Source organism: Ahaetulla prasina, chromosome 3, assembly GCF_028640845.1.
Source record: "Ahaetulla prasina isolate Xishuangbanna chromosome 3, ASM2864084v1, whole genome shotgun sequence".
NCBI lineage: Eukaryota > Metazoa > Chordata > Lepidosauria > Squamata > Colubridae > Ahaetulla > Ahaetulla prasina.
The window spans coordinates 134619581-134646758 of record NC_080541.1 but is presented as its reverse complement, the minus strand read 5'-3'; the positions used below and the strand labels follow the sequence as shown (position 1 = coordinate 134646758).

At 40.4% G+C, this 27178-nt stretch overlaps 1 protein-coding gene across 3 annotated transcripts in view; it reads right to left on the bottom strand.

The window, feature by feature from the left end:
- Positions 1-9234: 9234 nt before the first annotated feature.
- CFH (complement factor H) overlaps positions 9235-27178 on the bottom strand; it is an 81942-nt gene continuing 63998 nt past the window's right edge. For all 3 annotated transcript variants that reach the window (XM_058177291.1, XM_058177293.1, XM_058177292.1), the window contains 6 exons: positions 26166-26342; positions 23845-24021; positions 22111-22287; positions 17874-18056; positions 16692-16888; positions 9235-9633 (listed from right to left, as the gene is read on the bottom strand). In XM_058177291.1, the coding sequence (XP_058033274.1) occupies positions 9628-9633; positions 16692-16888; positions 17874-18056; positions 22111-22287; positions 23845-24021; positions 26166-26342 (917 nt within the window). In that variant the 3' untranslated portion in view covers positions 9235-9627. The remainder of the gene's footprint in view (positions 9634-16691; positions 16889-17873; positions 18057-22110; positions 22288-23844; positions 24022-26165; positions 26343-27178) is intronic.

Here is a 27178-nt window from a genome sequence, read left to right as displayed (position 1 = left end):
ACTTGAGCTTTGGGCCCTATCCAACAAGATGTAGGTCAATGGTGAGAAAAGTAATGTTTTGCACCTAGGGAGGAAAAGTCAAATGCACAGGTATAGAAGAGGTGATAGTAGTAATAGTAGTGGTAGTAGTAGTAGTAGTGGTAGTAGTAGTAACTGTGAGAGGGACCTAGATTACCTAGCTAATTATCACCTAAGTATGAGCTAACAGTGTCTGCAGCTGCCAGTGCAATCGGAGGATGCATCAACAGAAGGATATCATCAAGATCATGAGAACTGGTAGTACTGCTGACTAGTGAGGCCATACTGCATCTGGTTCTGTTTACCACAATACAAAAAAGATGCTGAGGTCCTAAAAATTGTGGGTGCTCCATCACTAGAGGTTTAAAGAAGAGTTTGGATATTTTTTTGCCCAGAATAGTATACAGTCTTATGCTCAAGCAGAAGGGTTGGAACAAAAGACCTCTGAGGTCCCTTATTTCCACCTTATTTGTGAAAACCTCATTTAATAATGTCTGCTCAAGGCAGAATCATGGCAGATGACACCATCCTAATGGAAGCCCAATCCTGCAAGAAACATAAGCCTAAGCCCAAACCAAAGACCAAAGGAAGAGAGGGGAGATACAAAGCAGAGAGGGATGGTTGTTGCTGTTTCTGAAGGTGGAGCTCATGAAAGAGATGGTACACTTCTTCAGTACCGCAAGTTGGCAGCATTTAATGAAGGTAGGTGTAGGGCACTGACTCCATTGAAATGTATGAAGTAGGCAGAAACAATTGGAAGCAGATAAACAAACCCTCAGATAGGAAAGGAAGTTGGCACAGAGTAAAATTTGTCAGAGTGATGTGGTATTATGTAGAATGTTAGATGTTGTTATTAGCATTTTAGCATGGCATCTATGCCTCCTTTTGCAAAAATGTTTTTCCTTTGAACCAAACCTTTGATGAAACAACGATGAACTTCTGTTCTGAAGTCCCAATGCTTCTTTATGTCAGTAAGCTTGGAAATGCTGAAGAAAGGGTCATGACAAATAAAATTTATAAGGCAGACTCAGTGTTGTTGTTGTTTTTTATTCAAAAGGTTTTACAAACATTTTTACCCATACTTCCCCCTCCTCTCTCCAACCCTCACCCTATCCCCTCCTTCCACCCCCTTCACCCAATCCCCCCACCCCCCACCCCCGGACTTCCCAGAGCAAAATACAGGATATATCACCTAACAATCATAAACTAAAATAAGCAAACAATCCATAAACTTCCATCCCTCCCCTAGTACCTTAACTCCCCTTATCTATTCAAAAAAGAAAGAAAGAAAGAAAGAAAGAAAGAAAGAAAGAAAGAAAGAAAGAAAGAAAGAAAGAAAAGAGAATAAACTATTACAATTACATTCTATCCATTCTTAAACTTTTCAATCCTTTTTCTCCATTCCAATATTCTTTCGTAGACAGTCTTTTAAGTACTCTAAAGTTTCTACTTTCTCTTTTAAGTTCATTAATTTTTGTATCCAATCTTCAACAGTATACGATATTCCATCTTCCAATATTTTAATAGCAAAAGTCCAATTGCTGATATTAAAATTAAAATCAATTTACTCCCTATTATTCTTCAAAGTAATATCTTGTATAGTCTACCAGATTTATAGATCCATCATACATAATAATAAATAATATCATTTTTATCCAGTCCTTAGTACTCCATTTCTTAATCTATTATTATCATTACCTTATTTTTTATCCAAATTAATTTAAATTTTAACAATTCCACATATAATCAACTAGCATTACTACAATCACTCCAACATTTAAAATATAATTTCAAACAATACCATTTACATTTAATCCCAATTCTTCCCCATATTTCCAACACTATAAATTACCAAATAATTTATAGCCATTTTCATGCATTCCTTAATTAAGTCTATTTCTTGTTCTGTTTTTATCAAGACACCCCCAGATCAAATAATTCAGTTGTTTACAATACAACCATATATAAACAAATAATATCACTACAGTCACATCTCCAACATTTAAATTATAAATTCAAACAGATACAAATAAATTTTACAAACTCCAAATAACTATTCTTACAAACATATATGTTAACAAAAGTTAATTATAATTTAACCTTTCCCATAAAGAGAAACTCTGTTCACTTGAAATTGTTGCTTCTTTACTCCTTGTTCTTTACATTTAATAACCACTTGACTCAATCTTTTCTCCTTTACATCCCCTACTTTTTCCAATACTTCTTCTGCATCAGTTTTAGTCTCAACTATTTGATGTGGACTTCCAGCCTTTAATACATTAATATAAAAATCTCTTGCTTTAGGTACTGTATTAAAACAATATCTTCTTCCTATATGATTTACTGTTAAACCAGCTGGAACGTCCTATCTAAATCATATCTGATGATTTCTAAGCTCATCCACCAAAAAACCAAAATCCTTTCTACGTCTTAACATTTTAATAGGAATTTCTTTCAAAATTAATATCTCTTGTCCTAATATTTGGATTTTATTTTTATAAGATGCTTGTAAAATTTCATTCCTCATCCTCCTGGTTGTAAAATAAATCACAATATCTCTTGGTAGCTGTTTCTGTCCGGCAACCTTAGAATTAACACAATATATTTTTTCAATTTGAATTACATCTTCTGGTTGCTCTCCAGTCACCTGTGCAAAAACCTCTGCAAAAATTTCTTTTAAATTCTCTTGCTTATTTTCTTTAAGTCCTCTAACTCTCAGAGCAAACTCCATTGATTTAAATTGCAACACCACCAATTCATCGTCTACCTTCTCCACCTTTGTCTGAACCTCCTCTATTTTATTTTCCAAATTCAAATTATCTTGATTAATTTCTTCTACTATTTTATCCAACTGGATCACACATTCACACAGTCGTTTAAATGCTGCCAGCATATCATTTCTTATATCCTTATTCTGATCTTTAATTTCCAGGATTTCCTCTTGAATCTGCTTAAATTTTTGATCTATAACTGAAAATTGTGGCTCCAAAGCTTCCTTTAAAAGTCCCTTTTTTTTTTTCTTCATATCTTCCTGTAGCTTATGTATTTGAAATGACGAGACTCCACCGTCCTTAACATTAAACTTTGTATCTTTAAGATCCATTTCTCAGTTTAATTTTATACTTTGCAACAATTTCAGTAAATCTGTAATCTTTCAAAAAAAAAGAGAATATCTTATTCTCCTTATAAAATCTTCATGTAAGTGTAGATTTCAACAAGTTTAAACTGAGCTAAGAGCGCTAGCCTTGTTAATGAGAACTTCCTTAACTTTTGCTTTCACACCCTTTTAGATAGAAACGCCATTTTCTTATTCTTCTTAAGTACTCTTCTCAATTACTATTTAAAAAATGGAGTTAAGGTCTGGTACTTGCATTTATCAACCTTCCTGACATTGCTCTGTCTGCATTGCCATTTATCAATTTAAATTATCATATTGATCGCAGAGATGGTCACGGTGATTTGGTCTCCTAAAAAGCAGACTCGTCCCGGATCCAGAGCTCTCAGGCTTAAACAGGGAGCTCTCACCCTCAAGCCCCTAGAATCACTCCTGGGGCTTTCCGGAGAACTCTACCTCTGCCCGTATGCTCACCTTTCCCTTTTCTCCCGAGGGAAAGGTTTCCGAGCCATCAGACAGCTAATTTGCACTGTGTAGATGGCTCTAATGTGATCTCGGGGCTGGCAGTCTAAAAAGACCGTCTCCATCACCAACGTAGCCAACCGGAAGTCCAACAGACTCAGTGTTGTTGTAGCAACTATAATAAACACATGATGGAAGCAGCAACCACTGGGTCTACCTGAGCAATGATATTCACACCAAGTAGGAGCCAGAATTTCAAATAATGATTCTGGATGCTTTCAAGAAGATAAATTAAGAGTGCATTGCCATATAACTGTATCCTGTATAAGCCCCATTCAATAACAGTGATAGTTGAACAATGCCCTCTCTACTGCAGCCAAAATCGCTGCAGATTTTTAGCAAGATTGTAGGAAGTGGTTTCAACGTCAGTCTCCAGTCCTTGATGAAATGATAGGATTATTGAATGATTATTCACCATTGTGAATCATAGAGCATTGCACACCAGAACAATTAGACACAAGAACAGTTTTTCCCCAAAGGCCATCACTCTGCTAAACAAATAATCCCCTCAACACTGTCGAACTATTTACTAAATCTACACTACTATTAATCTCATCATTTTCATCACTAATCTCTTTCCACTTATGACTGTATGACTGTAACTTTTTGTTGCTATTTTTTATTTTTTTTATTTTATTTGCATTTATATCCCACCCTTCTCCGAAGACTCAGGGCGGCTTACACTATGTTAGCAATAGTCTTCATTCTATTTGTATATTTATATACAAAGTCAACTTATTGCCCCCAACAATCTGGGTCCTCATTTTACCTACCTTATAAAGGATGGAAGGCTGAGTCAACCTTGGGCCTGGTGGGACTAGAACCTGCAGTAATTGCAGGCAGCTGCTGTTAGTAACAGACTGCATTAGCAGTCTGAGCCACAGAGGCCCTATCATTAATGGTTAAATTGCAACCTATGTCCATCATTTGTGTTGTAAATGTACCTTTGATGAAGGTATTTTTTTTTCTTTTTCTTTTATGTACACTGAGAGCATATGCACCAAAACAAATTCCTTGTATGTCCAATCACACTTGGCCAATAAATTCTATTGTATCTATTCTATTCTATTCTATTTGGAGTCACATTTGGACTTTGAATGCCAGAGTCACATTTGGAGACACATTTGCCCTTTGAATGCCAGAGTGACTTTCTGAATAGTAGCAAAGCAGGGAATGATTTAAAAATTGGGGATTAAGGGAATGGGTGGAGAGAGTTTTGGAGGACCAAAATTTAAAGTAATCAAATCATATTGAATTCAGCATAGCAAAAAGGCTAGATAGAAGGATTCAGGGGAACAATTCCAGAGTGACCGTTTCAATATATATAGTATATTCAAGAGTAACCAATGTAATGAATTGAATTAAATTAAATTGGATAGATTTTGCATATCATCCATCAGTATTTATAAACAAATGACTCTGAGTTCCATTGAGTAATAGGTTCATGTGGGTCTCTAGAAAAATGTTCCATTGCTGATGTTTACGTACCATTTAATCATTTTGTTTGGTTCAGATCTTTTATCAGATTGAATTAAATTGAATAGATTGATCAGTGCAAAAATGTATCATATCTCTGATGTTTCCTTGGGAATGCCCAGAGTTGAGTTGCCACACAATATCTGTTCTGTTTCCCTTCCTCCAATACTCCCAGCAAAGAGTCAGTCAGAGGCCTCCTTTTCTGATTTATTTACATATATATAAATGTCCTGGCTACGTCTACCCACGGGCCTGCCAAGTTTCTGGAGATAACAAGGAAATTACAGATAAGGCCAGAATTACTCACGAATATATTCTTCCCTCCGTTGATACAGATTGCCCGCCCAAATTCATTACTTTGTCCAAGACAAAAAACCAGGAAGTCCCGCCTCCAGTTATAGTCTCTACAGATGTCACTGCATGACAATTATGACTTGGCTTTGTCCCAACTCTTCCGCTGCTGCGCACGGCGATCACGTCTACGTAACCTTGCATCACTCCAAAACTGTTCTTGGGGCGTTGCCAAATCAGAAGGAGGCTCCATGGAATCAGGCTTTGCCGGCCCCTCCTCCTCCCTTTGAGTGGGTGCCAGGGAGGGAAAGGGCTCAAGAGAAGCAGGGCTGGCCAGGTCTTCTCCCTCACTTTCTGAATCATCCGAGTCCAGGAGTCCGGGTCCAGGAACCTGGGTCACAACACTATCCCTCACCGCAGGGCCCTTCCCCCGGGGCTGACGATTGGGATGCGGTCGGGCTGGGTTCTGCTCATGGAAGGCCTGCACCAGGTCAGGGGCATGAACGTCGGAGGCATCTACCCAGGAGAAATCAGTCCCGTATCCCTTTCACGCGATCAAATATTGGAAACGACCCTTCAGCCAGTGGGAGTCTCGTACGCTGTGGACTTCGTATTCCTGACGGGTGCTGTTGGGCACCGAAGGGGACTCGGTGTGGCCTCAGGAACTAGAAGGGACCGGTGAAAAATGGGGTGGATCCGCATGGATCGTGGTAGGGTCAGTCGGTAGGCTACCGGGTTGATGACTGCCTCGACAGGGAACGGGCCGATGAATCGGTGGTCCAACTTCTTTACCGGGCGGTCGGACGGGAGGTGTTTGGTGGAGAGCCACACCCGGTCTCCAACTGCCAGCGGGGGTGTTGCCCGTCGGGAGCGGTCGGCGGACCGTTTGTAGTCCTCCTTTGCCCGATTCAGCTGCTGACGTACCAACTGTTGGACCGCATGTAATTCCGTCAGGAAGGTCTGCGTTTCGGGAACAGGAGAGTCCGGTGGTGCCAGAGGGAAGAGCCGCGGATGGTACCCCACATTGGCAAAGAACTGGGTCATCTGAGTAGAGGTGTGCTGAGAGTTGTTAAAAGCAAACTCCGCCAGGGACAGGTAGTCGGCCCAGTTGTCCTGTTGCTGGTTGATGAAGCAACGGAGATACTGTTCCAGTATACCGATGACCTTCTCTGTACCCCCGTCGGTCTCCGGATGGTGCGATGATGACAGACACACCTGCACCTCCAACGCGGCCATCAGGCTCTTCCAGAAGCGGGCTGTGAACTGAACTCCGTGGTCCGAAACCACCCTGTCCAGTAGACCATGGAGGCGGAAGATGTGCTGCAGAAAGAGACGGGCCGTTTTTGCTGCTGTGGGCAGTCCGCGGCATGGGATGAAGTGTGCCATCTTGGTGAGCATGTCCACCACCACCAGCACCATGGTGAACCCAGAGGACGGCAGCAGGTCCATCAGGAAGTCCATAGAGATCGCCCCCCAGGGTCTGTCGGGTGTCGGCAAGGGCTGGAGGAGCCCGGGAGGTGCCCCCGTGGCGGTCTTGGCTCAATTGTGGTCATAAATTGAGGACTACCTGTACTTTGCCATTCTGTGATTGAAATTCTGGTCCCAACTTCCATTGTACACTGAGGACTACATTTGGAATATTTGTGATGCTTTAATTTATCAAACAGAGCAGCTAAAGCAGTAGCATGCCTGTGTTTGGCTAGTTCACTCAGCCTTCTATTCTTTAAAAGCAAGAATATCACTCCCTTTTGTTATATCTTCCTTTAAGCAGTTTCTAATGATTCCCACACATGTGAAGGCAGTTATAAAGAAGGCAGTTATAAAGATCTATACTTTCTTCATTGCTTTCTCTCCATTCTCCCCAGCAAGGCATGCAAGCATTTAACCATAGCCTAAGATGTAGACCCCACATGCTCACCCATCATAGATGCCTATGACATTCATCTGTTTGTGTGTGTGTGTGAAAGAGTTCCAGACCAATATTTGAACCAATAGGGCCCAAGCAAACTTGCTGGACCAACTAGGTAAATGATTTACCCTGGAATACTGCATCCTTTGCTATAGGAAATCATGGAGGGGATCTTAGAAAGAATATTCAGAAACAATTGCCGAAATAACAAGGACAGAAACTTTTTATAAAGCCCAGGAAAGGAGATAATTATTAGGAATCAAACTGACTCCCCCTGACTTAGATGGTTGTCAGGAGGGAAGATAAAAGATAAGCAGACTTCAAGATACTGCTAGTATGGTCTATCACCAAAATTTAGTTCTGTTTTTCCCATGGAGCTGATTTCTTGATCTGGTGTACCTCGTTGAGTAGAAATCTCTTGCAACTTTTGCAACATCTCTCTGCCCATCATTTGTTTGGCAATATTATCAGTTAGTAGATGTCCTGTGTCTGGTCCATTTTTTACTTCTCCACCTCTTGCAAAGCAGAGAGATTGACTAAACAAGTTATTCGTCCTGAGCTGCTTTTCTCCCCGGTGTAGCACTTCCCTAAAAGTGCTAACTGCAAGTTAACTAGCTCAGTTTTGTCATCTTATTTGAGCACTGCTACTGATACCTTAACCAGGTTTCAGCTAAGGGATTTTCTTTGCTCTGAAATGATTCATGAGTTGCACTAGGCAAAGAGTGCATGCTTTTCAGTGTATGCTTCCCTTGGTGTGCCTGCTTACTCTCTTGTAATCCCTTTCCCTCAAATGAATGCAACTAGAAACATTCTCTTCTTGCGAATTATCCCAGCATCAGAGTGAATATTCCAAAGGATGGGAGAGCAGGATTAAAGGCTACAAGATCTGCCCTGTTATCTGGCTTCCTTGTGAATCAAGTCCGAGAAACCTTTCCCTTCATTTGGGCATATGGGGGATCATATCCATCTGATGCTATAAAGCATGGGTGTCAAACTCAATCATGTCACGTGATGTGTCAGGACATTTTGGGACTTTTTTGCCTTTGCGTGGGTGTGTCCTGCATGTGACACATCTGGCTCGCGGGCTGCCAGTTTGAAGTAAAACCAGAAGCATAAAATCATAAGTTTGCAGTCACATGATCTTTCATTTAGCAACTATTTCTTGTAACAATTGAATTGCTAAAGTTGTGGATGCTAAATGGAGGCTACTTGAATTCCATCAGCTGCTTTAGTGGCTGACCTAATCTAGGAAATCAATGTTTAGAAAAAGCCATTGAGATAACATCTTATACTTCTCTATAAGTTTCTACCAAACAGCTCTATCACATTCAAAAAGGACACATCAAATTCCTCATGAAGTTCCCTTCACTTTGTTCATTAAAGGAAGCATAGCCTTGTTAGTCTATGGTAATGAAAAATATGAAGGGATTTGGCAATCCAAAAAGGTGCTACAAGGTTTCTTTTGAATGGGTTCACTTTGTATAGAACAATGAATCAGACTGAATTTATATCATGGCAAATTCTAGCCCATTCTGTGTTAAATAACAGCTTTTGAAGGAATGTAGTTTGGGAAGGCCTGTGCCAATTTCTAAACTTTATCTTAATTTTTAATTACTTATAATTGTATAACTTCATACTGTAAAAACAAACAATCAAAAGCAAAACAAAACAAAACAAGTATAGAGATCCATCTGGGTGAACTTCCATCAGATTCTGACCATCAAAGTACATTTGGCTAGTTCCACAGCAACATTTCCAGAGCACCAATTTCTTTCTGGATCTTGGATTAGACTGTAAACTAAGTATTAAATGTATCTTTACAAAATATACTACAAATTGCTTGGCGGCAAAAATGATTAATGTTTTTTTTTATTTTTAAAAAAGAATTTAACACCTCTATATGTAAAAACATCAATTACAATTATCTATTGTCATTCCTTTAAGATGGGCTGTTGATTGATAATTCAGATTAATCAAATGTTTATAATTAATATATATATAGAAAAAACCTACATTCCTCACTCAAGATACATTTTTAAAAATATATTTATAAGGTTACATTATTAAGGCAATATTTTATCTGCCTTAAAGATGTTCTATAAACTTGTTTTTAAATGTTATCATTTTCACAGTTATTTCAGTTGGTAAAATCTGTCTTTTACAGAGTAGGCTTTTAGGTTTGGATCCACCATATACAATCCAGCTTCATATGGTCATATTAAAGAGAATGATACATGATTTCAGACATTCATTTTCTGGTTTAAAGGGTGCTGTATATGTCCTGTTGTTCATTCACTTAGCTCTGTAAAATAAAATGTGAACAGTAAGTAAGAAATAAATTTGCATCTGTACATTTTATGTAATTATTTTTTAAAACTCATTCATATGATCTTCAGCAGAAAGCAGCATGCAATAATTTCTGAGATATCAAACAACATGAGCAAGACAATTTTGAACGTAAGTATCACCATTTTTAAATCAAATGGTTAAAACTACTCAAGTGACTAAAGAACTCTAGACCATTTTATCACTGAGCAACTTCTGTCTTTTTAAAGATTACTTTTGACACAATGACATGTAATAAACTGTCATAATTTATTGGGCATTTTTCATATTTTGGGATATAAACTCTGGCAGTCAGAATAAACCCAAAAACACCAACATTTTAAATATAAAAATGGGGAATTAGATTTAATTCATCCTCACAGGGGATACACTTGAGGGAAGATGGAACAGAAATGCAATGAATAAACAAACTCACAATATCCTCAGACAACACAGCCAATAGAAGAATACGGGGAACTGTAGCACAGCAATGCCAAGAAAAAAACCCATTTTTTGTTAACTAAGAAGATTTTCAATAAAATGTCCACTATACATATATTTGATATTTACACGTACATTTTGGCAAAATTTGTATTTCACTAATACCATTTGTATTAATTGCAATTTCAAATGCAAACCCCTCATCATATAATAAGATTCCTGTAATCCAAATGAAATTCCTTCCTTTCAGAGCAATGGGAAAGAAGTTCTATAGGGAGTGGGGTCAATACTTAAAAAGAATGAGGCATGGGACAAAGAGGCACAAACAGCAGCCATCATTTCATCTCTTCTAATCTGATGCTGTCAGATTCCAAAACTCTGTCCTGAGAATGAAATGACTGAAATGTCTAATTTAACTTCAATGAGCTATTTTCATTTATTTCATTGTGCTCAATGCAACAAATTTAATCAGAATTACACTGTAAAGTTTTCAACAGAAAGCAAGTAATTCTTAGGTTGGATCTGGTAGTCTCTGGAAGTCAATAGAATCTCATTTAGTAATAGATAATCAATCAATCTATTGAAATTTCAATCAATCAATCAATTCTGAGGGCGGTCTTGGTGATGTTGTTTGGGATGAGTTTGACCCTGTGACTCCCGAGGACATGGACAGGTTGCTGGGTAGATTGAATGCCACCACGTGTTTACTGGACCCGTGCCCCTCCTGGCTGGTGCTGGCCACTCAGGAGGTGACACGAGGCTGGCTCCAGGGGATTACGAGTGCTTCCTTGTTGGAGGGAGTCTTTCCGGCCGCCTTGAAAGAGGCGGTGGTGAGGCCCCTCCTCAAGAAGCCTTCCCTGGACCCGGCTGTTTTAGGTAATTATCGTCCGGTCTCCAACCTTCGCTTCGCGGCAAAGGTTGTAGAGAGTATGGTGGCATATCAGTTCCCCCTGCACCTGGAGGAAACTGTCTATCTGGACCCGTTCCAGTCCGGCTTCCGGCCCGGTTACAGCACTGAGACGGCTTTGGTCGCGTTGGTGGATGATCTCTGGAGGGCCAGGGATAGGGGTTATTCCTCTGCCCTGGTCCTATTAGACCTCTCAGCAGCTTTCGATACCATCGACCATGGTATCCTGCTGCGCTGGTTGGAGGGATTGGGAGTGGGAGGCACCGTTTATCGGTGGTTCTCCTCCTATCTCTCCGACCGGTTGCAGACGGTGTTGGCGGGGGGGCAGAGGTCGACCCCGCGGCGCCTCACTTGTGGGGTGCCGCAGGGGTCGATTCTCTCGCCCCTTCTGTTCAACATCTATATGAAGCCGCTGGGTGAGATCATCAGTGGCTTCGGTGTGAGGTACCAGCTGTACGCTGATGACACCCAGCTGTACTTTTCCACACCGGGCCACCCCAATGAAGCTATCGAAGTGCTGTCCCGGTGTTTGGAAGCCATACGGGTCTGGATGGGGAGAAACAGGCTCAAGCTCAATCCCTCCAAGACGGAGTGGCTGTGGATGCCGGCATCCCGGTACAGTCAGCTGAGTCCGCGGCTGACTGTCGGGAGTGAGTCATTGGCCCCGATGGAGAGGGTGCGCAATTTGGGCGTTCTCCTGGATGAACGGCTGTCTTTTGAAGACCATTTGACGGCCGTCTCCAGGAGAGCTTTCCACCAGGTTCGCCTGGTGCGCCAGTTGCGCCCCTTTCTAGACCGGGATGCCTTGTGCACAGTCACTCACGCCCTTGTGACGTCTCGTCTGGACTACTGCAATGCTCTCTACATGGGGCTCCCCTTGAAGGGCATCCGGAGGCTACAGTTAGTCCAGAATGCAGCTGTGCGGGTGATAGAGGGAGCCCCTCGTGGCTCCCGAGTGACACCTATCCTGCACAGGCTGCACTGGCTACCTGTGGCCTTCCGGGTGCGCTTCAAGGTGTTGGTGAATGTCTTTAAAGCGCTCCATGGCATAGGGCCGGGTTACTTACGGGACCGCCTGCTGCTACCGAATACCTCTCACCGACCCGTGCGCTCTCACAGAGAGGGACTCCTCAGGGTGCCGTCGGCGCGACAGTGTCGTCTGGCGACACCCAGGGGGAGGGCCTTCTCTGTGGGGGCTCCCGCCCTCTGGAACGAACTCCCCCCAGGACTTCGTCAACTTCCGGACCTCCGAACCTTTCGCCGCGAGCTTAAAACCCACTTATTCATCTGCGCTGGACTGGGTTAGTTTTTAAGTTTATGGGTTTTTTAATGGGTTTTAGTCTTAAATTTTAATTGTGGCCAATTTAATAAGTTTTTTAATTGTATTTTAATTGTATTTATAGTGTATTGTGTATTTTTTACTTGGCTGTGAACCGCCCTGAGTCCTTCGGGAGAAGGGCGGTATACAAATTTAAATAATAAATAAATAAAATTCATTTCAGAGAGTGTTCTTACTCAATCTATTTTTCCATTTATTCTAAGCTTAGAAATATTTTTTGGGATATCTCATTTTACATGTAATATATAATGTATAATTAAACAACAATGGTGACACAGTAGTTAGAATGCAATATTGCATGCTAATTCTGCATTTCATCTGCCAGGAGTTTGATCCCGACAAGCTCAAGGTTGAATTCCATTCTTCCAAGGTTGGTAAAATGAAGTCCTAGATTGTTGGGGCAATATGCTGACTCTGTAAACTGCTTAGAGAGGGCTGTAAAACACTATGAAGTGGTCTATAAGTCTAAGAGCTTTTGTTATTGCTCAAAAGTTACTAATTTAGTAATTATATTTTTGTTCTGGCTCTGCAGCTTCTGGTAGGTATTTATAAATATGCATCAGGGGTGGGTTCAAATTTTTTTTATTACCGGTTATGTGGGCGTGGCTTATTTTGTGTGCATGGCTGATGGTCATGTGACAGTAGGTGTGGCTTGATGGTCATATGACTGGGTAGGCGTGGCCAACTCAATGTCTCTCATGTCTCAATGTCTCTCATGCCTGGCCCCTCCATGTCTCTCATGTCTCAATGTCTCTCATGCCTGGCCCCTCCCCTCCCAGCCATTCCTTGTCACACCTAGCCTCAATGTATCTACAGTTTTGCAAAAATGTTGTTCACCTTTTTTCAACTTTATTATCTACATACTATAGATCAGGGATCTCCAAAATTGGCCACTTTAAGACTTGTGGACCAACTCCCAGAATTCCTTAGCCAGCTTTTCTGTCTTAAAGTCTTAAAGTGGCCAAGGTTAGAGACCTCTGCTATAGATGCACTTTCATGGGCCACTGAAAGGAGGAAATGGCTCACATGCTTTGCCCAAGAGTGTGATAGGCAACAGGCTTTTAAGGAACTGCTAGAAAGAAGGGGGGGAGTATTTTCCAAAGCACCAAAAGGCAAAACAAGAAGCAATGGGTGGAAACTCAACAAAGAGAGAAGCAACCTAAAACTAAGGACAAACTTCCTGACAGTGTGAACCTATATAGGTTTCAGTCATAATTTCACATATAAAATAGCCATTCATGTAACACAACCTGCATATTGTTCAAAACAATCATTAGTATTATGGCTGATGTTTGACAGCAAGCCTAAAATCTCCATTCCCTCCCCACTCCAGGGGAAGGTTACTTCAAAATCCCCATTTCCTCCCCACCCCACTAATCTGTTCTGGGAAGGAATCAAACTCCCCCCTCTTCATTTCCCAAATAAAATATCCCAGATAATTAAGGAATAATCAAGCTGTTAGCAAGGAACCTGACTGGAATTCCACATTCCTGCCAGCTGCATAAAGGAAACTTTGTAAGCAGAAAACAGCTACTGGTGCTTAGAGATCATAGAAAGTGGAAGCCAGAAGTTCGGCTCCATTTACAAGCAGGCAGAAAACTCATTCAAGACAGGATACTTCACAATGGAAATCGCCCAAACCTTTTTAGAAACACAAAGCCCATGTTGCACAAACCCCAAAACTTCAAAAACATTGAACCATATAAGAATTCCTCCTTATCCAATTTGTTGTTCAGCTGACCTAGAAAGGAGCTTCTAGCCGCTCTGTCAATTTAAAGTGACAAGGTTTTTTCCCCCCTTCTTCTTTGCCATGTGATCTCCTTGCTAAGAAGCGAGCCAATCAGGTGGGAGGCTTCTTGGCTTCTCAATTTAAAGGGACGGTGTCTTGTTTTTTTTCTCTTCTTCGACAAGTGAGTCTTGATTTTTTCCTTCTAGCTGATCAGCTGGGAGTCGGGAGGCAGCAATAGATTGGGGGCGGGGCCAGGCAGAATTTTTACTACCAGTTCTCCAAACTACTCAGAATGTTTACTACCGGTTCTTGCGAACTGGGGAAAACTGGTAGCAAACCACTACTGATATGCATGTAAACACATGAGTGAGTAAACTGCATATGAAAGTTCAAAGGAGAGGAGAATATTTCAATATCAATACAATGAAATAAATAAAGTAAAATGTATGAGTGTTCATTTGGAACCATTTGTCAGGGTTCCAAGGAACACCCCCAATGAAATAAAGCTCTGAGGCTTGAGGTTCCTCAAAGTTCCAATTTATTAGAGATGTCATGTTGGCACAGCTGGGAAAATCCGAAACTGAAAGCTTCCAGGTTTTCCACACCCAGCTGACAGTTCACAGCCCTACCCCACACCCACAAGTTCATCACATTGTCCAATCAACTCTTCACACTCAATTGGATACAACCTTCAGGCAGTCTACATCAGATGCAGGCAAAAATCCTTGAATACAGAATGTTATGACTAACTTTCCATCGCTCCAACAACCCCCTCCCAACTTCCCCAGCTAAAATATGTGGCAGTTAAGAAACAAACAAAAAATTGTCTTCCAAAACTGACACCATTCTTTTTGAGGTATCTAAATTTGTTGACTGAGGCCAATGAAAATCAATGAAAATAGCCCACTGGTTTTCTGGTCCTGTGGCTTCTGAGAGGTATTTATAAATATGCATGTAGACACACAAGTAAGTAAGTTGCATATGCAAGTTCAAAAGCCAGGAGAATATTTCAATATCAATGCAAATGAAATAAATAAAGTAAAATGTACGTGTGTTCATTTGGAACCATTCATTTTGAGGCAACTAAATTTGTTGACTGAAGCCAATGAAATCAGTGAAAGTAGCCCATGGGTTTAATATAGAGTTTTTACTAATTTCAGCTCCAGCACAGAGAAATCTCCTAGTCTTCATCTTAGAATCTGTGAGGACTGATCAACAGACCAGAAGAGATGAAATGCTGGCAGATTCAGAATTCCAGCCCCATTCCTCATTGTTTTTAAGTATTACCCCCATCCCCATAGTGCTTCTCTCCCATTGCTCTAAACAGAAGGAATTTTATTTATATCACAGGTATCTTAACAAAATAACAGAGTTCGAAGGGATCTTGGAGATTTCCTAGTCCAACCCCTTGATCAGGCAGAAAACCTTATACCATTTCAGAAAAATGGTTGTCCAATCTCTTCCTAAAAACTTCCTGTGTTGAAGCATTCACAACTTCTGGAGGCAAGTTGTTCCACCTATTAATTGTTCTATTTGTCAGGAAATTTCTCCTTTGTTCTAGGTTGCTTCTCTCCTTGATTAGTTTCCATCCATTGCTTCTTGTCATGCCTTCAAGTGCTTTGGAGAATAGCTTGACTCCCTCTTCTACGTGGCAGCTCCTAAGATATTGAAACACTGCTATAGCAATAGCACTTAGACTTATATACCAGTTCATAGTGCTTTTACAGCCCCCTCGAAGCAGTTTACAGGATCAGCATATTATCCCCAACAATCTGGGTCCTCATTTTACCCACCTCGGAAGGATGGAAGGCTGAGTCAACCTTGAGCCGGTGATATTTGATGTGCTGAACTGCAGCTGGCAGTCAGCTGAAGTAGCCTGCAGTACTGCACTCTAACTACTGCGCCACCTCGGCTCTCTCTATCATGTCACCCCTAGTCCTTCTTTTCATTAAACTAGACATACCCAATTCCAGCATCCCTTCTTTATATATTTTGGTCTCCAGTCCCCAAATCATCTTTGTTGCTCTTCTCTGCACTCTTTCTAGAGTCTCAACATCTTCTTTACATCTTGGCAAACAAAACTAGTTGCAGTATTCCAAGTGTGGTCTTACCAAGGCATTATAACCTAATATTAACACTTCATGTGATCTTGATTCTATCCCTCTGTTTATGCAGCCTAGAACTGTATTGACTTTTTTGGCAGCTGCAGCACACTGCTGGCTCATATTTAAATTATTGTCTCCAAGATCCGTCTCACAGTTACTACTATTGAGCAAGGTACCACCTAGAGTATTCCTGTGCATTTTGTTTTTCTAGCCTAAATGGAGAACCTTACTTTTTTCACCATGGAATTTCATTTTGTTAGATAGCCCCAATGTTCAAGTCTGCCTACTAATGTTCAGTGTTCAAATCAAGTCTGTTAAGAAGTGTTTTAATTTAGAAAAAATGCAGAAGACCAAGTTACCTTAGAATCCATTACATCCACAAATTTAGCTGCTAGGTCTTCTAAATATTTCAAATTATTTTTTAATATATACTGTAGATATATAGATATAGATAAGGGAAAGAAAAAAATGTTAATATTGGTGAATTAAAGTATTTTTCTGAAAATATACATACACGAATGCAAAGTGGATACTCGAATTTCCCATCCACACAACTAACTCTTAATGATCTGGTATTTGGATGTCGTTTATAGCCTCTTAAACATACAAATTCCACTGTATTTCCATCCTCAGAATATATTTTATCCCCGTTGGTCCACTTCAGCCTTATATTGTGTTCTCTCATATCTTCTTCACTTGCTGTACAAGCAACTGCAAAACGACACAGATCAGATGACATACAGAAAGTTTTACACTGAGGAATTCATTTGATAAAGCAATTAGTTTTGGTTAGAAATTCTATGTTGCAATAGGCTAAAATGATTAGAGATCTATGTAAATGGATCCCCCTCTTTATTTTCTCATGAACTAATTATCTCTCATGAACTAATTATCAGTCATGAAATAAAACTCTTTTAAGCAAGACAATGTTACATGCCTAATGTTTACATGTTTACACATGTTTACATGTAAAAGGAAGGAGAAAAACCTTTTAGTCCCATTCTTCCAAATTCCCTCATACTGAATAACTGGATTAAGAGAAGACCAAGTTCAGGCAACTTTTCTTACAATGTCACCTCATATCTTCTTTTTCAACATTGACTAAACAGGGTAGATGTGATTAAGTCAACAGAATCTTCATCCATACTTAGCCTATTTAAAAAAGTAATAATTTTAGTTCCCTAGAGATTCAACTAATACTATCATTCAAAAAGAGCCCTAGTGGATTGTTGAGAAACACGACTTTTTGTAATTTTTGTTCAAGGAATGATTGATTGATTGATTGATTGATTGATTGATTGATGGCATGATGATGATAATGAAGGGCCCTGTGTTCTGATCTGTGAAATACTATGAAAAAGAAAATCTATCTACTGAACTCAAACTAAAATCTGACATTTTTTCAATCATGACACTGACTAAAAAGATGTCTGTTATGAAATATAGCTTAGGGAAAGCAGAATTTCACCAGGAAGATTTCACAAAATGAGGACAACATTTGTAAATGACACAAGATCTTGTAAAATTCTCCATTATGAAGCAGTTTCTCTCTGAGAAAGTCACTTTATTTTGGTTCATAATACTACCACTTCTAATGACATAACAGCTCTGATGTCATGAAATGTATAACATTCCCATAGTAAAATATTTCTCTATAAAGATTAAATCTATAAAGAATTATAGATATTACTTATACCTCTACATGTTGGTGTTTGTGACCAACGACCATTTTGACAAGTCACTCTTGGAGAACCTTGCATTGTATAGAAATTTTGGCACTGATAAGTTACACTTTCAGAATGTAAATAGACTGGCTTGGGTAAGTCCGTAATGTCTCCATTCGCCACGTGAGGTGGCCGTCCACATTTCCCCTCAATATCTATAAAAGATACAGAATCTATTGAACAACACTCCTCATGATTACAAATATCATAGTATATTCACACAGAGAGACACATTTTAAGCATATTCATAAGAAACTATATTTCAAAATTATACTGATTCTTATTTTTGAAAAGCAACAATATCATACAGCTTGATCAATTGATAGGCAGAAAATGATTACTACTGTTGTCCCTAGTGTTGTCTTCCAACTTTAGAAAATATAGTGTCATTACTTTCTGAATATCTAAAGTCAGATCTGTATTTAAACGAATAGCAATTGCTTTGGGATAATCTCACCACAAGCTGTTCTTATTTTTATTACCCATTTTCCATTAATAACTGTTCAAACTCTGCACAAATAAATCATGTAGTTGTATTGGATATTGTGCTATCCATGTCAGTAATAAAGCGATGGGAGGTTTGCAACACAATAAAAGCAAGAATAGAAAAAACATTTAAAAATTATAAACATTAAATTAATAGAGATTGATTAAAACTAGCAACCAGCACATAAGCATCACAGTGGTGCAACCTTCTTTCTTAGTCCACCAGTCACTTCCAGTGTAAAGAGCTCCATCATGGCCCCAAGTCATGAGCCAAGTTTTGAGGCAAATCCAGAAGGCCTGGAAGGTGAGGGCGTATCTCACATCCAACAGCAAGATTTTCCAGATGGTGGAGGTATGGCAAAGAAAGATCATTTATTAGATCCTGCTAGCAAAGTTCCTTGACTGAGGAGATTTGCAGCATGTTCCTTTTGCCAGAGTGAGTGGGATGGGCCAATCCCAGTGGAGTGAAATAGTCCGCTGTGCCATGAAGGCCATTAAAGATGATAACTAACATATTAAATTGGACCTGAAAGTAAACCAGCAACTAGTGCAACTCATGTAACAGAAATGTTACGTGTGCCATTGAGCAGGCATTGTGTGTCTACAAAAACCCACAAATTGTGCATAGGATCTGTCTGGGGCAGTGCAATCCCATCCAGAACTGAAGATTTTAAATTCCCAGATCCTGCACTCCAAGCAGCCATGGCAACATAGTATTACCAGAGTTCAAGCCTGTTGTCCCTTATTCAGACACCCAAAGCATCTAAGGAGGAAACAGACTAATGTCTCATTGAAATGTCCCCCTGTCTGGGTTCCAAGTAACACCTTCCAATGCAAGAAGGCTCCAAGGCTAGAAGTTCCTCAAAGTTCCATTTTATTAGAGATGTTATACTGGCACATCTGGGAAAACCTGAATCTGAAAGCTTCCAGGTTTTCCCCACCCAAAAGAAAACCCAAGTATCTTCCTTTGCAGCCACATGTCCATCAAATGATCCAATCAATGCAGCATCCCAACTGGAGATGCCTCCCAGTCACACCACCCCAAGTGCAGGATGAATGTCCTTGACTCTCAGAGAGAGGAATGTTATTATAGATAGATATCTCTGCAACTTCATGCATCCTCCTGTTGTGACCCAGATTCGAGCAGATAGCAACAAACGCAGTCCTTAAAACTTTATTCAAGCAGCTGGGGATTGACCCATTCCCAGCGTCATGAAACCCAAAAGAAAGCAAAGGCTTCTCACACAAAACAGTCTGTCATTATTTCCAACCTGGTCCAATTTAGATAATTGCCAAAGTCCTTTGCAGATAAGCATCTCGAGCAGAGAATGGAGAGCTGCCAAGGTCTTCTCAGAGAAACATCCAGAGCAGAGAATGGGACGAGCGCAGCTCCAATGTTGCTTTCCAGAAAACTGAGACACCAGTGCTGGTTTCCTTTTAAACTTTATGGGAGGGGTCAATTATCTCTTGGCCCTACTTCGGAGGTGACCTCTCTGCTTGAGCTGCTCCTGCCTTCTGGTAGCTCGCCTCATGCGGGCATTAGGAACAGGCTCATCGCAATCCGATTCCACCGACAGCTCCCCAGGCTGCTGACGGATACAACACCTCCCTCCCAATTTCCCACAGCACTAAGTGTGGCAGCCCTGAAGATCCAAAGAAAAAGATTTCCTCCAGGGCTGACAGCCCCCTTCTGCAGTGATGTGTTGATCACCACCTGGAGGTCAACATCATGAGGTTTTCACCAGTCCGGAGGGATTTGGATACACTCATTACCCTTTGACTTACAGACTCATTATCCCATCCAGAACTGAAGATTTTAAATTCCCAGATCCCAAGCTCCAAGCAGCCATAGCAACAGTCTTACCAGGGTTCAAGTCTATTGTCCCCCATCCAGAAACCCGCAGCATGTAAGGAGGAAACAGACTAACGTCCCCTTAAAGAATCCCAGGGATGCTCCCTTGTGCAGTGATGCATTGATCACCACCTGGAGGTTTTCAGCAGCCAGATTTATGGATTTAATAGGCAGGCACTTGCACAGACAGCCTTGAGGACCCTGTCTACTTCCTCAGATCTAACAGAATCAAACTGTTCACAGATACCTGGGTAAGCCCATTCCCCGGGCATCTCTAATGGACCTGCTCTATGTTTGGTCTCCTACTGAGAATGGCTACAAGCAACCTTTCCCATCAGGTATTTCATGAATTCCTCCCTATGGCCCTGAAGATGATTGCTGAAGTCCTCCTTCCCATTATACAAGTTATAATACAAATAATAGGGATAGGCTGAAGGATGGAATTGAAAGGTATGGAACTGAATGCTACTGATATTAGCGTCAAAAGGAAAAGTCATAAAAAGGCAGTAAATGACGAAAAATGGTAGGGGTGGGCAAATCTGAAGCTACATCAGGAGAAATTTAAAAATGTGCTTTCAATGATTAATGGTTATAGTGTTTGACTAGGCCTTGGTACCCTGGAGGAAGATAAGTGAATGATGAAATAATGGAAAATTTATGCAGCTTATTACACATAGATATTTAAACTTAAATTGGAAGAAGGTGCTATTGCTCCCATGGAAAAGGAAAGATAGTAAGGGTGAGTGAAAAGCTACAGGGAAATTAGTTTATTAATTGTTCCTGTGAATGTACTTAGGAGAGAAGTCTGAAAAATTACAAAATGTGACAGGGAGCAAAACTGGAGAAGTGCAGCAGGATTTTATGCTGGGCAGGAATATACAATTAATATTATTGTTCTTTAGCTGGATAAAAATTAAGACATGCTTAATTTCCTAAAATTAAGAAATGTTTGGATGTGAGAAATAAATTCTATTGTATGTTTGTTGATTTAGGAAAAGTTCCTGATAAAAGGAACAGGCTTGAAATTATGAAATATTTTGTGTAGAGTTGAAAGTTGGTTGCTGAATATAATAACAGAGGTATTAGAGACATATAAAGCAAGCATGACAATCAAGGGAACACTTAACTAAGCAATAAGTTAGACATGGATATGTGACAGACACATGATGTTGCATAATTATTATATATTCCTTTATTAAAGTATAATAAGGAGGTCTGTATTGGTTGGGACATGTTAACATAATTTCATTTATTTGTGAAGTCACAATGTCGGCTGAGAATGTAAATGATTTGAATGAATGTTAGACATTTGAATGGTGCAATGAGGACCAATGTAGGAAACCCTCAAATGGTTCAATTTGAAAGGGAAAAGAGAATACAAATTATTAATAAACGGGGAAAAAATAAGCAAATGGGTCAATCTACATATTTTGGTAAAATGATGACTATAGGTGTGAAAACAGTTGGAGAAGTTAACGTAAATAATATATGTAATATATATGAGATTTTTAAAATGACAACCAGTTTTATGTCCTATATCATAGGACTCAGAAGGAGCAGTTAATTGTGAAATAGAAATCCATGTTTGTGCTCCAAAAGACACATACTCTTTCGAATGAGAAAAGACATTCGCTATAAAATGAACTGAATAGATTTATATAAGTAGGAATTCAAAATTTTCCAGAAGAGGGATAATGTTAATGAAAATATATTCTACTTTCACAGTTCAACAGGGACATTAAATTTTATATTTCTAGCAATAAAATATTGAAAAGCTTGACAGAACCTCTTCAAAATAACAGTGAAGTAAAAGCAAATTCATTTCCAATTCTATCTTCATTTCTACATAGTGAAGATCTGCAGATAAATACCTGTACAACGTGGTATTTGTGTCCAGCCATTCTTCAAACATGTAATGAAAGTAGACCCAAGAAGACCATAACCTGTGTTGCATCGATACTGCACCTTCTCCCGGGGCAAATACGTTTCCTTTATTTCACCAATAATCTGACCATTTTGAATTTCAGGGGGAGAAGAACATCTTACATCTAAAATGGAAATAAAAAATGGTCCCATTCAAACAAAATGCACTTGGTTTTCCTAAAGCAAATGTCTGAAAACATGCTTCCACTTTTGAAACCAAAACTGTCAACACACATCATATAGGACAGAAAATACAAGTGTGATGCTGCAGGCTTGAGGCTGCTTCCCTTTGAGGTGAGGGGAGTGTGAGGCTACAGACAGAGGAAGCACCTCTTCCTCCTACAGAACCTGTTTCTACTCATCTTGAAGAAATGAAACTGGGTGCTTTCAATCAATACTGTCGTGATAACTCATCAGCCATAGATTAATGGTAGTGTGTTTGTGTAGATCCTTTTCTCTGAAACTTCTTTTGTAGGATGATTGTTAACTTGGAGAGTGGGAGAACATGTATGTAATCTCTTTTCTAATTTTGTTTTAAAAGCTAAATAAGAATACAACGTTGATACATAGTGGTAATTGTGTATTAGAGCAATTCTGAAATGCTCTATTGAAAACTGGATTATCCTGCAAGAAATTTAAATCCTTCTATGAACTATATGCAGAAAAGAAACTATCTATTGAACCTCTGCATGATGAACTATTCTGGCCTTTTCCCTTCCAATCAGTCTGTCATGAAGCTGGATATCAGAGCAATGGATGCAATTGTGATCCTCTACCCTAGGCTGTGAGTGTGATAGTCTCAATATCCTTTGCTGATGTTTGGAAACCATCAGATCTGAATGAGAGAGAACAGATTAATACAAAGGTTGCTTAGTCCATTCTGCTGCTTTATTACTTTTACGGTTGATTATATGGAAGATGTTATATTTGGTTTTTGTACTCTATATAAGTAGCTAACAGTCTCTAGATTGTGATGGGGTAGAAGTGGAGGAAAAATAAATATGCAGACAAGCTTGATCATTCAAGGTAGGCAAGGCAACCACAGGTGATATTTCCAGACACAAACATCGTACCAATCTAAAATCTGTCCTTCATGCTAGATTTCCATGACCTCACATAGACTGGATATCTAGGCTGACACCCCCACCCTCCGATTAGGAAATGCTGAAGTAGAGGAAATACTACCAAGAGTATTGAGCTGCATTTCTTCTTGAACAGAAAAGAAGACATTTTAAATTGGAGGAAGTTCAGCTTCATCCTGTCTCCCAGCTCTCAGTGTCTCCCCCCTCTAGAGCTCAAAATACCTGTTACCATTGGCAAGTGTCTCCCATTCCTTTCTAATGATTCTGAAGAGTAGTCCTTCAATTAAGTTGTAACTTCATCTTTTTCCTGACTAGTTAAAGGCTATATTTTTCTCCTATTTGCTGGCCACCTGACGGGGAATGCTGGCCTGTGGATTGGAAGTTGGGCAACTGGGGATGGGTGGAAAAATGATGAGTGTATCAAAAGGCTCAGAAACTTATCTATTTGTCAAACAGAAAAAACTAAGAGCAACAACACAGGATCAGCTCATCTTGGGTGAATGGTTCAGATTAATAATATTTCATTTCTGATTTTTTTTAAATGTACTCTCCATGTGAATTTTGTGAATCTCAGCAAAAATGTAGACCATACATCCCTACCTACACATCTTGGCAAGCGTGACCAGTTATTTTGTCTACATGTTACAGCAGCTGATCCAGATATTTCAAAACCATCATTGCACCGATAATTTATTTTCTCGCCATTAATGTACTTCTTCATTGTATCCCCAGTAATTTCAGCATTTTCAACTATAGGAGGTGAGGGACACGTTGCATCTAAATGGATAAAGGATACAAAATTTCAATTTTCTGAAGTGATTCAAGAGAGATAGAATAGAGGCCAAAAATAAATTATGAGAAAATATATCATCAACATTAGGCCACCTAAGTCAAAAATTGTTCACATGCTGATCAGTTCCAATAATGCTTCCATTGGTTAATTTAATCTAGCCTTCTTTGCCCACACAATGTAAAGAATCATTCAATCTCTGGAACAACAAATGCCTGTTTGTCTGAGTCTGCATAGATTGAAAGAGTAAGAGAGCAAGTTTGACCTCTTTCCTTTAAGCATCGCTTTTCAACAACGTTGCTTCAAAAACAGATTCGGGATGGTCTGGACTCGGATTGGGTAGATTTGGGCGGGATGACGGAGGTAGGTCTTGAGGATGCTATCTGGGAAGAGTTCGATACTGTGGCTCCCGAGGACATGGACAGGATACTGGGGAGGCTGAATGCGACCACATGTTTATTGGACCCGCGTCCCTCCTGGCTGGTACTGCCCACCCGGGAGGTTACACGAGGCTGACTCCAGGGAATTGTCAACGCTTCCTTGACAGAGGGTGTCTTCCCTACTGCCTTGAAAGGGGCGGTGGTGAGGCCCCTCCTCAAGAAGCCCTCCCTGGATTCAGCTGCTTTAGCGAACTATCGTCCCGTCTCCAACCTTCATTTTGTGGCGAAGGTTGTTGAGAGTGTGGTGGTGCAACAGCTCCCCTGGTACCAGGATGAAACTGTCTATCTTGACCCATCCCAGTCCAGCTTCCAGCCTGGGTACAGCACGGAGACAGCATTGGTCGCGTTGGTAGATAATCTCTGGAGGGCTCGGGACAGGGGTTGTTCCTCTGCCCTGGCCCTATTAGATCTCTCAGCGGTTTTTGATACCATCGACCATGGTATCTTGCTGCGACGGATTGAGGGGTTAGGAGTGGGGGGCACCGGTCACAGATGGTGTTGGCAGGAGGGCAGAGATCGGCCGCAAGGCACCTCATGTGTGGGGTGCTACAGGGGTCGGTTCTCTCACCTCTTCTGTTCAACATCTACATGAAGCTGCTAGGTGAATTCATCCGTGGTTTTGGGGTACGATGCCATCTGTACGCTGATGATACCCAGCTGTACATTTCCACCCCTAACCACCCCAACGAGGCCGTGGAAGTGATGTCTCGGTGTCTGGAGGCCGTGCAGGTCTGGATGGGGAAAAACAGGCTTCGACTCAACCCTTCCAAGACTGAGTGGTTGTGGATGCCGGCACCCCGGTACAGCCAGCTGACTCCATCGCTGACTGTTGGGGGTGAGTCATTGGCCCCCATGGAGAGGGTGCACAATCTAGGCGTCCTCCTGGATGTACAGCTGTCTTTAGAAGTGCATATGACGGCCGTCACCAGGGGAGCTTTTTATCAGGTACGCCTGATACGCCAGTTGCGTCCCTTCCTAGACCAGGATTCCCTATGCACGGTCACTCATGCCTTCGTCACTTCCCGCCTGGACTACTGTAATGCTCTCTACATGGGGCTCCCCTTGAAGAGTACCCGGAGGCTTCAACTGGTCCAGAATGCGGCTGTCCGGGTAATAGAGGGAGTAACTCGAGGCTCCCATGTAACACCTCTCCTGGGCAAGCTGCACTAGCTTCCGGTGGTCTTCCAGGTGCAATTCAAGGTGTTGGTTACCACCTTTAAAGCGCTCCATGGCATAGGACCGGGTTATTTATGGGACCGCCTGCTGCTACCAATAGCCTCCCATCGACCCGTTTACTCCCATAGGGAGGGTCTTCTCAGGGTGCCGTCAATCAAACAATGTCGACTGGCGACCCCCAGGGGGAGGGCCTTCTCTGTGGGGGCTCCTGCCCTCTGGGGATACGTCAACTCCCTGACCTCCAGACCTTTCGACGCAAGCTAAAGACTTTTATGTTTCATCATGCAGGGCTAGCTTAATGCAGTTGTAACGGGGTTTTTATTATAGTTTTAGTCTGTTTCGGCCTGATCAAATTAGCTTCTTAAAATGTTTCTTAATTTTTGTGATATTTGTTTTTATTTGGCTGTAAACCGCCCTGAGTCCTTCGGGAGAAGGGCGGTATATAAATTAAATAAATAAATAAATAAATAAATAAATAAATTTCCTTGAGAAGTTCAAAAATAAAGTTACTGTACCTTTACAAGTGAAGGCTCCTACCCATTGTCCTCTTCTACATGTTATTTTAGTAGATTCTTTAGTATCAAATCCATGATTGCATGTATAGTTTATTATTTTTCCAGAATCATATTGTTCTCTACCTTCTTGCTCCAGTGAAGCATTGGGGATTTCTGGGGCCGGACCACATGACCTTTCTGGGAAAAAATGAAAAAAACAACAACTTTCAGTACAAATCAATTGATGCCAAGATTTCTTTAAATATTAAAAAATCAGCATGTCATTATCAATAGCAGTTTTAAAAAGCTAAGATGCAAGAGCCCTGTACAGTTTACCCTAACCTTTGCAAAAAAATTCATTCGTAGAGACTCTCTTGTTTAAAGAAGTCCAATGCATTTTTTAAAATAAAATTCTAAATACAGGTAGTCCTTGAGTCACAAGTGAGCACAAAATTTATGTTGCTAAGTGAAACATTTGTTAAGTGAGTTTGCCCCATTTTATGACTTTTATTGCTACACTTATTAAGTGAATCAATGTATTTGTTAAGTTAGTAACATGGTCGTTAAGTGAATCAGGCTTCCCATTGGCTTTGCTTGTCAGGAGGTCATAAAAGCTGATCACATGAGCCCAAAACACTGCAACCATCATAAATATGAACCACTTGCCAAATTTCTGAATTTTGATCATGTGACCATGGGGATGCTGCAACAGTCATAAATGTGAAAAAAGGTCATAAGTCACTTTTTACAATGCCGTTGTAACTTTGAACAGTCATTAAATGAACTGTTGTAAGTCAAGGACTACCTGTATTGCAGAAGATTTTGAGAGATAATCTATACAGTTACGTCACAAGAGCATACATTAATATTGTATTATTTAAGTATAATTGTATTGTGCATTTACTTAAATACATTTCCTTTAGCAAGGGAAAAAAACCTGAAGAAATTGATTAAAGTTTGGTTTTAGATTTAGTTTGGTCTTTGTTTTGCCCAGAGAAAGCATAATGGTCTCCTGCTTAAAAAGGCCCAGCAAT